A 10,220-nucleotide genomic window follows, 5' to 3' on the forward strand; every position below is an offset into this window, starting at 1 on the left:
CAGATATTCAGGACACACAGGTGGCGAATGTTGATCCAATTCAGAGACATAAAGAGGAAAAGAAAGATCGGGGAAGAGTAAGGGACATAGAGAGGGGGCAAGTGAGAAAAGAGAGAGAGATAATTGAGCTGGTGTTGTTCAGTAATGATGGCCGAGGTATGTCAGATCGGTGGGTTCAGATTCTCTGTTTGTTTGATTTTCTTTACAGCAGTCATTCATTTCAGTCCTACTGTCTGTTCAAAATCCTTCCCCCCTCCAGTGCGGGTTTCTCTTGTTTTTTTTTTGCTTATTTTAATTTTTTAATTTCCTTTTCTAGTCACGTTCTTTTTCGGCATAATATTTTTAAGGGGGGAAAAAAGAAGATAAAATAAACATATTTACAGTGCTTTTGAAATAATGAGACTGACGAGGTGAATCTACGGTAAAGTAAATCGTACAAATACAGAAAGGAAAAAAAATGTGGCCAACGTTCCAGAGCACATGGTGGTGGCGTTGGAAAAAAGCGGTCCAGGAGAGGCGCGTCGTTAAGTGGGAATAATTCCATCGCTCTGGAGGCTTCTCTTTAACTCCAGATCCTCCAACCTCTTCCACAGCTCCTCTCTCTCCTTCTCTTTTTTCTTCTCTCTGAGGAATGACAGATGGAACAAAAATGCAAATAAAGGTGAGGTATGTTTAACACTGCATGTATAAGCAGCATGAAAATGTCACAAAAGTAATGAATCCAAAGAAATAAAAATACAGCTCACCTCTGACGATCTGACTTGTAAGTGGACGTGAGTTCATCAAACAAAGTGCTGTTCATTTCCATGAAGGCCTTCAGAACATTATAGACTAAAGCTACTATGGCCCTGAAAGCGGAAAAAGAGAAAGAATTAGACCATTTAAGCATGATTGGACAGGAAATGATTAATCCAGTTAATGCTGGACAGTGAGGACAGTGTTGTGTTGTGTATATCACATACAAATATACTAAATGTTTACATGGAGGCTGTGAAAGAACACTACTGTTCAAAGGTTTGAGCACAGTAAAGTTTTTTTTTAAAGTTTTTGAAAGAAGTCTCTTATGCTCACCGAGACTGCATTTATATGATAAAAAATACAGTAAAAACATATCCTGAAATATTATTACAATTTAAAGGGGTCCTATTATGCCAGTTTTGAATTGAATTGGGACTGGCTTTTGCTACTATCAGACCCATTTAAAGATATTTGTGACACTTTGTTTAGTTCAACTGATTAATTCACCAACTAATCTAAACTAGACTAAATTAATCAAAAGGACTTGGGTAAATCAACTTTACTGGACTTCATTTTAACTATTGCATCTCATAAGTTTATTGCAGTTGGTGTCTTTTGAACTGTGAGAAATTGTAAGATTCCTAAGAGTTCATCGCGTTTTATTTATAAACGATTTTTTAAGCATTCTAACGAACATGCTTTTATGTATGATCTTTATAACAGTGAACTGGGTTTTATTTTGTGTATGCCAGACTTAACTTAGCTTGGGGTTATTTTAAAAAGATCTTTCTAACAATATGTGATACGCATGCTCCTCATAAATGTTTTAGGATGGCAAAGACAATCCTTGGTTCAGTGATGCTCTCTCTACCCTTATTAATCAGAGAAATGTTGCCTGGGCCAAGGCGAAGAAATCAAATAAATCAATAGATTGGAGTTATTATAGAGCATTACGAAATATCTGTACTAAATCAATAAAAAATGTGAAACGTGATCCGTGGTCAATGAAAATTTAAATAATCCTACAAAACTTTGGAAGCTAGTTAAATTTACCTCAGCATCAAGTTTATCAGTTAAAGTCCCAAGAATCTTTTGGTTATGATGAACATTGTCCTAGGAAAGTATTTCATTTCTCTCCCATTACAACATCTCAGGTTTACAATGCTTTAGTGAAATTAGATATTAAAAAATCAGCAGGAGTTGATAAAAATTGAACCTTATCTTTTTTTAAATAGCTGCTGGTGTTGTGGCAGAGCCAATAGCTTCGATTTTTAATTTAAGTTTAATTTCAAATACTATAATTTAAGTTTAATTTCAAATACTATACCGAAAACGTGGAAGTTGGCGACAGTTGTTTCATTACTAAAAAGTGGAGATCCTTCTGATCCTAATAATTATCGTCTTATTTCCAGATAGCCAGTTTTAGCTTAAGTATTTCAATTATTGATAAATGACCAATTAAACATTTTTAATGGATAATAATGTCCTTAATGATTACCAATCAGGTTTTAGTACCATAACTGCATCTCTGTTAGTTACAAATGACCTTATAGATAGCAAAAAGTCCTGTGCAGCATTATATATTGACTTTTCGAAAGCCTTTGATTCCGTTGGCGTTGGCATAATTTATTGCTACAGAAACTTAGGTCTATAGGTATTAGTGAAGCTGCTCTAAAATGGTTTGATGACTACCTTTCTGAACGCACCCAGTGTGTAAGTTTAGAAAATTACAATTCTCCTTTTCTCAAAGTTAAAAAAGGAGTTCCTCAAGGACCCATTTTATCTCCTATTTTGTTTACATTTTTATCAATGGCTTTGGTGTTGACTCCGCTAATATACATCTGTATGCCGATGATAGTTATTTATTGTGCAGCATCAAGCTCTACTGAATCTACAAAAGGCGTTTAATTAATGTAACATTTGTTGTTAAAATTCAAGTTGGTTTAAAAAAAAAAAAGGTACATGATTTTCAGTCATACCTATTCTAAAAACAGGTTTGGCAATTTCAACTTTAGATGGCACTGAAATTGAAATGATAAATTATAGATATTTAAGCATATGGTTAAATGAAAATCTAGCTTTTAACATCCACATTGACAACTTGCTGAAGAATCTGGCCAAAATTGGGGTTCCTTTATTGCTTCAAAAATTGCTTTCCCTATAAGGTTAGAAAAAAACTATAATTTTTTATATATTATTAATTATGGTGATCTTGTTTATATGCATGCAGCTACATCTTTGTTAAGGAAAATGGATTCTGCTTATCATACTGTATTACGTTTTATATGTGGTGCAGAACCACATATAAAAGAACCACATCACTGTATAATTTATGAATCTGTAGAATGGTCATCTTTACAACATAGGAGAAATTTACACATGTATATATTTATTGCTAAGGCACTTCATGGTAAATTACCTTCTTATATTTCAAAATGTTTAACTTTGTATTCAAACAGTTATTGTACTAGATCTCAGCTACATTTTCGAATAAAAGGTACCCTCACAATTTGGTAAACATGCTTTTTCTTTTTATGTCCCTTTGGGCATGGAATGACATGCAAAACATACTTAAACTAGAGTTCTTGCCACCTTTGACTGCTTTTAAACGTACTTTGAAATCTGTTTTAAAAGAGACTTGTTGTGCTTTTTTTTTTGTATTATTGACTGTGTTGTCTGACTATAGTTTTGTCTTTTTTTTTTTTTTTTTTAAACTTTGTGTGCTGCCATCTTAACCAGGTCTCCCTGGAATAGGGACAAGAGATAATGATATCTCAATGGGATCTTTCTGGTTAAATAAAGGATAAATAAAAAAATACTTTTTAACTTCCTTTAGCATGTAATGTTGCTGTTTGTGCATGAAAAAGATCTGCAAAAGTTACAAAGCACATGAACTCCCTCAAATGCATCGATTGCAGTCCTGAGTTTTCTTCGGGAACGTACATGTCAAAATATCCCTCATTTAAATAATTCCCGCCCAAGGCATATACAAAAAAATAAGAGGCGGCGTGGCCTGGTTGAAAACCTCAGTGTTGTTGTCATGTCCAAAAGATGCCGTTTCACACATCTAATATACTGAAACACGAATTTTTTCCCAGGCATTTACATTTACAGACATTACTGACCGTTTCTGTGAACTTTGTGTTTTTTTTTTTGACATAATAACCTTGTGTGAATTTGACAGTTTGCACAAAAGAGCCAGCTCTCTCTCCACATGCTTTATGTGTGTTGGCTCAGAAAAATAAGTATTCTTATAAAAATCTTACTTACACCAAGCATTTGAAAAGTAGTGTATAAAATGTTTAAAATTATATCTGTTAAAGTAAAAAAAAATAAAAAATCACAAAACCAATCCTTGCAAAAGTGTGTATTTAACTACTTTTGAATTTAATTATAAATTAAATGTATTAATTTTATTAAAATTAAATTGTATTAAATAATTAATTTATTAAATTTTAAGGGTCTTCCACCAAGTGACCTGAGAGAGAGAGAGAAAATTGAAGAAAAAACAAGGAATGTGATTGGGACAAGAGAAGCTCTATGAAACTATTTAAAACTATCAGAGATGGCAGTGGTGTTGTTAAATAACATAAGAAAACTATGGGTTTGACTCACGGGTTCCAGTGTTCTTTGGAGATCCGGTACAGACTTGCGAACATTATAGGAAGAATCACATTGGAGTTCTCCTCAATCAGACTCATGATGTACTCATTATTCCAGTAGTACAGCGCTCTCTCAGCCACCTGGACACACATAGACACAATTTGAGTGCTTTCTAAGCTCATAATTTGATGTATATTGATTTTGAATTGTCAATTGCTGCATGCATTTATAAGTGGTTTCCCTTAAAGCGCAAAATTGTGGTGAGAACTGTCCTGTCCTGAAATAGAGGGTTTCATGACTCATACAAACTAAAAATTGTTTATTCTGGCAGCATAACTATACTTGGGCCGGGTTTGATTCAGTCTTAGACTAGAGTGGATTTGTGCAGACCTGAAAATGAGGGCTGGAGACACATTTGGAGATCTGTTTGAAGAGAGGGTCCTGGATCTTCACAAACTGTGTGGGCTCAATCACATCCAGAATCTCCTCCAACTCACCTAGGAACATGACCTACACACACATCAATGCAGACAATCAGAGAAGCAGATACAGAACATCAGTGAATCCATCCTACATCGTCATCAATACTGCCCTGAAATCATGACTGATCAACCTCATGCTGTGAATAAGCTCTATTCAGGAGACTGCATCTATCTCACCTCTTTCTGACTACAGGTTTTAGGCCAGAATTTCAGCAGACCTCTGATAACCTGTTAGAAGAGGAAAAAACATGACACTGATTAAATAAATGGACAAAAAAAAAAAAGAAGAGCGATGATTAGTGAAAGGCTGCACTCACTGGTTCTGTTAATGCAGGGTCTTTTTCTAGGAACTGTACAATACAATACGCCAGCTGCAAAAACAACAGTAATGTCACTGACAGGATAAACAGGAAGTGAACACATAATACTCATCTGAATGTTTTAACACAGGCAGTACCTGTGCATGGAAAAGTGAGAGGCTTCTGACGGTGTGAAGAGGAATCAAAACTTTTACCAGAAACTGTTTGTGCTCGGCCTTCAGCGGCAGAGCGAAGCCATTGATGATGCTGACAGGAGACAAACACAACTTTCACTAACAGCATTCTGGGATTGCTCAACCCTGAATTTATCGCCACATTCAGAACAATGCAAAACTTAGTTTCATTAAATCATCAGGGATTTCTTGCTAATTTAATCATATTTCACGGAAATTGTGCAATAACTTCCAGTTCTGAAGTTTTATAAGCACGACAAAAGCTGCAGTGGATGTCAAGATGTGTAATACTGTACAAATATGGACACTGTTTTTGATGGTGCTTTACAGCCCCTGGAAACTATGTTTTTTCTGTATGGAAACAAATGCGCTTGTCATATAATACCATGAAGGTGAATAAAAACTATTTTTATTTTCGGAAGAACCTTCCCTTTAAGAATGTTTAGATGATCAAGAATAACTCACATTTTATGTAAAAGAAAATCCCAACTGTTAGTTAATTGCAATTATATAATTATGTTAAGTGACTGAAATTATGTAAATAGCAAACTTAGGGTGTGTGAATGGCATGACTATTTGTCAAGCGCAAACCCTGCCCTGCCATTACTAAAGATTTCATTGGTCATGTCAATGACAGTGCTAATTGCCCATACAACTCTAACACCGTGTCTACACTGGCCACGAGCGGCGCGGTGCGACAAAATACAATAGAACCTATTATAATTAGTGATGCTGTCTACACTGGATGCGGCGCGACAAATCCCCGACAGTAAACTGCTGCCTCATTCTATTTATGATGTACTGACACAAAGTTCAAATGATTTGCAATGGTCGCTTTGTCGCATCCAGTGTAGACAGCCTCTAGCTGTTGCGGCGCAGCATGACAACTGTCGCGTACGGAAAAAAATTAAAATCAAACACCAAACCTTGATTTGTGGAACATACTGATAGACAGAGATGGGTAGATTACTTACAAATTGTAGCCCATTACTGATTCCAAATTAAAGGACAAAAAATTTAGTTAGTAACATAATCCATTACACATTTTAGGTAATATAATCAGATTACTTTTAGATTACTTTTCACCGAACTCGTTTATCAAATTGATTTAAATAGGAAATCTTGTACCAAATTGATATAAAAATGCAAAGAAAAAGACAATGTATTCCATTGTTACTGACAACATGAAGGGCATTAAACATTACATTACGTCAAGGTTTCCTAAACTGGGGTTTGTGAAGGAACTGCAGGGGGTTTGTGGGTTTAATGAAAAGCAAATAATTAATTAAATCATAAAAAAATTATATTAAAATAAATAATTTTAAAATAACATCAATCAAAATAAAACAATATTTTATTTGTTTACCTGCATGTCATGTGATCATTAACCAATGTCAGAGAACCATGAACATGCAAATGTGATTATTAACTTATGACCTTAAAATCTCAGGGGTACTTCAAGTAAATATGTGACCTTGGACCACAAAACCAGTCATAAGGGTCAATTTCTCGAAATTGAGATTTATACATCATCTGAAAGCTGAATAAATACGCTTTCAAAAAATCAAAATATTGAGAAAATCGTCTTTAAAAGTTGTCCAAATGAAGTTCTTAGCAATGCATATTACTAATAAAAAATTAAGTTTTTAAATATTTACGGTAGGAAATTTACAAAATATCTTCATGGAACATGATCTTTACTTAATATCCTAATGATTTTTGGCATAAAAGAAAAATCGATAATTTTGACCCATACTATTTTTTTTGGCTATTGCTAAAAATATACCCAAGCGACTTAAGACTGGTTTTGTGGTCCAGGGTCACATATATTAGGTGAAAGAGGTTTAGCTGACAAAAAAAAGCCTGTGAATCTCTGCATTTCATGTAAATAAGAAACGTGAATTTGTGCATTTTAATGTGTTTGAAAGACAAAAGCCTTCCAAAAACATGGTTAGATAACCAACTGAGTGATGCATTAAATAAAAATGAATGTGTTCATCAGTAGTTTATGCAATGTTTAAATGCTGAGAAAACACTTCTTAAAACTGAAATGATTTTATGTAAATCTAGTGGTCAAATGCTGTGTGGCCACTCAATTTTCTGTGTAATTATAGCCACCCAACTAGTGACTAGTCTTCGTGTGAATGACCACAAAACTGGAAGACTTTCTGAGCATATATAAGCGGTAGGCTATTTTAGAAAGGAAAATTTAAAAGATGAAACAGAAGAATGAGGGAGAGTCCAGAAATTATGAATAATTTATTGCTATTGTGTGAATAATATGTAACCATGTAATCAATAGAGTAACTGTAGTCTGATTCTGAGTATTTTAAATTGTAATTTTATCTAATTACAAGTACTTAATCTTTGGAATCTGATTACGTAATCCAGATTACATGTGATCAGTTACTATCCAGCTCTGCTGACAGGTATAGTTACTCTTTTTTGCATTCAGCTCCATACACAATGTTTTTTTGTTTTTTTTACCTCGTAACCAATGAAATCAGCTGCGAGGTGGGATTTGACATGTTTGGGGAAATATATACATATATATATACATATACATATATACAGTGGTGTGAAAAAGTGTTGGCCCCCTTCCTGATTTCTTATTTTTTTGCATGTTTGTCACACAATGAGGAAAAAAAATTAACTTAAATGATTTTAGCAAATGGCTGCAATATAACAAAGAGTGAAAAATTGAAGGGGGTCTGAATACTTTCCGTACCCACTGTATGTAAGCTTAGCAGTTAAGAAAATTACATTGTGACTTTCAACAAGTACAACTCACCTTCCCAAAATCTCCAACAATTCTGCGACTCCATTGAAGTGCTCGGTTTCATAAACAAAACTAAGAATGAGAAAGAGAGATGAATGCTTGCACTTCATTCGTGCATGTGCATTAATATTATGTAAACTGTCATATCCCCCACCGTAGAAAAATATTATTAATCTGTTTTCGTATAAAAGCTCTTAGTCCCAGGAATTTTCCGTAGATTCTGTGTAAAACTGTCTTCAGGTAATCTCTCTCCCGTGGGTCCTCGCTGTCAAACAACTCCAGCAGCTGATAGGACAACAGATGGACAGTACATAAAAATGAGGGGGAAAACGATGATGAGCAGACACTAATGAAAAAAGAAGGGACTGAAGAGATTTTTAAAAGAACACCCTCACCTGTAAGACAAATTTCTGGTCTATGTACTTTTTGGCAATGCTGGGTTGAAACTCCTGGCTCTCCAAAAAACGAATGAAGAACTCATACACCAGCTGAGAAGAGAAAAGAACGAGAGAGAGAGTTTGTGTTATTTGGTGGAGTTCTTTGAACTCAGCATGCATGCAAAAAAAAGGTCAAAGGTCAAAGGTCATGGTTAAGTTGAGGTCACAGTCACAGGACACTCTGCTACTGCCACCAGGGGTCATTGCCATTATAAAACAGGTTCACATGTCTGGGAATGTGGCTTTCATTATTGGATTTTTTTTTTCTTTTCTTTTTTTTTTTTAGATGAAGAAGACTAAAGCAGGGATTTATAACGAAACAAAAGAGCAAAGTTTTACCAGGAAGATTCTCGAGATATGCATCTCATTTCTAAAGGAGTCCTGGAAGCATACAGTGAGTATACACACACAGAGAGGGTCAGAGTGTGTGTACAAACCCTCAAAAATACACACACAGACAAACATGCTGAAACAAATAAAACAGACAGGAGCTCTACACAAGGAGAGAGGGACCAGAGTACAAAACAGTATTCTCAAGAACCAGCACCAATTACACACACACTCACCTGTAAATGTGGCCATGAAGCCTCTAGTGTGGGTTCATCCTCCTCTGGGTCAAACTCATTACTGTCACTGGGCGGAAGAGTTCGGAATATATTATAGGACACCTGAAGAAAAAAAAAAAAAAAAAGAGACGTAACCACCATAAAAATGACTGAATCAAATATTACAGACCACTCACTGACCGTCTGATCCATATTTCACACACACACAAAAAACAAGCTTTCTTAAAAGTCCACGCTCTAATCAGATTGACTTTATGCAACTTCTGGGAATCAGGGTGCACAAGTTTGTAATGTAGCAGTCAACCTGAGGTGTGTTTCCCAAAAGCATTGTTAGCTAACTATGGTGGTCAATTCTATTGGTAACGACGGAACTTAGAACATAGTTGCTTTTGGTATGCACCCCTGGTTGGAGTGTGTGTTTAAAAGCTGTTTTAGGTAAACATTATTTTAGATTTTATTTATTTATTTTTGCATGAAATGTATGTTCATTTAATTTAAGCACTTTTGCGTATTGGTAGGTGTGTGCGATATCACGATTATTGAGCGTGGTCGATAAAAATGTCTCCACGATCTGCTTTTGAAGAAATATCGTAGTATCGTGCAACAGCACACATTCTATCAGTTGCAGTTCTGGCATCTCCGTCTCAATATACTGTACAACGTGACATACATTCACATTAGGGATGCACCGATGAGCTCCTGTACTCATACTCGTTAAAATGCCCCAATACCAAACAGCATGTGTTAAGTGCCATATTCAGACAATGAAACACCGACAACAGAACAACAGACAGCAGAATGGAGTTATTAGAGATTAAGGATGTCTAAGAAGTATATGTATGCAATGAATATAATGTTAAACATTCAGTATTGACTGTATAGCTGGTGTGCGCGAGCTGATAAGCAAAGCACGCTGAGTGGATTGTGCAGGCGGCGGCGCAGATGCGCGAGCTTGTCGAGTGAATATACCTTTCTCACAGACATCACTGGAAAGTTTGTAGTTCGGTCGGATACGTCAAAAACAAGTAAGTAAAACAATGCACAAGTTACTTAACGGTAGGGAGGGAGGGAGGGAGAGAGAGAGAGAGCACTTCTGTTGTGTGATCTTTGATGTTCACTCAC

At 35.4% G+C, this 10,220-nt stretch overlaps 1 protein-coding gene across 1 annotated transcript in view; it reads right to left on the bottom strand.

Moving 5' to 3' along the window:
* Window positions 1–239: 239 nt before the first annotated feature.
* Window positions 240–10,220, bottom strand: part of LOC107683621 (serine/threonine-protein phosphatase 2A 56 kDa regulatory subunit epsilon isoform-like) — a 14,249-nt gene continuing 4,268 nt past the window's right edge. Inside the window, exons 3-13 of the mRNA XM_016479689.1 lie at window positions 9,099–9,200; window positions 8,491–8,583; window positions 8,250–8,380; window positions 8,108–8,167; window positions 5,281–5,389; window positions 5,141–5,194; window positions 5,001–5,051; window positions 4,732–4,851; window positions 4,354–4,481; window positions 747–848; window positions 240–624 (exon numbers count right to left, since the gene is read on the bottom strand). Coding sequence (XP_016335175.1) covers window positions 525–624; window positions 747–848; window positions 4,354–4,481; window positions 4,732–4,851; window positions 5,001–5,051; window positions 5,141–5,194; window positions 5,281–5,389; window positions 8,108–8,167; window positions 8,250–8,380; window positions 8,491–8,583; window positions 9,099–9,200 — 1,050 coding nt within the window. The 3' untranslated portion in view covers window positions 240–524. The remainder of the gene's footprint in view (window positions 625–746; window positions 849–4,353; window positions 4,482–4,731; window positions 4,852–5,000; window positions 5,052–5,140; window positions 5,195–5,280; window positions 5,390–8,107; window positions 8,168–8,249; window positions 8,381–8,490; window positions 8,584–9,098; window positions 9,201–10,220) is intronic.

The sequence above is a fragment of the Sinocyclocheilus anshuiensis genome, unplaced genomic scaffold (assembly GCF_001515605.1).
Source record: "Sinocyclocheilus anshuiensis isolate Anshui unplaced genomic scaffold, SAMN03320099.WGS_v1.1 scaffold413, whole genome shotgun sequence".
In the NCBI taxonomy this organism is placed as follows: Eukaryota; Metazoa; Chordata; class Actinopteri; order Cypriniformes; family Cyprinidae; genus Sinocyclocheilus; species Sinocyclocheilus anshuiensis.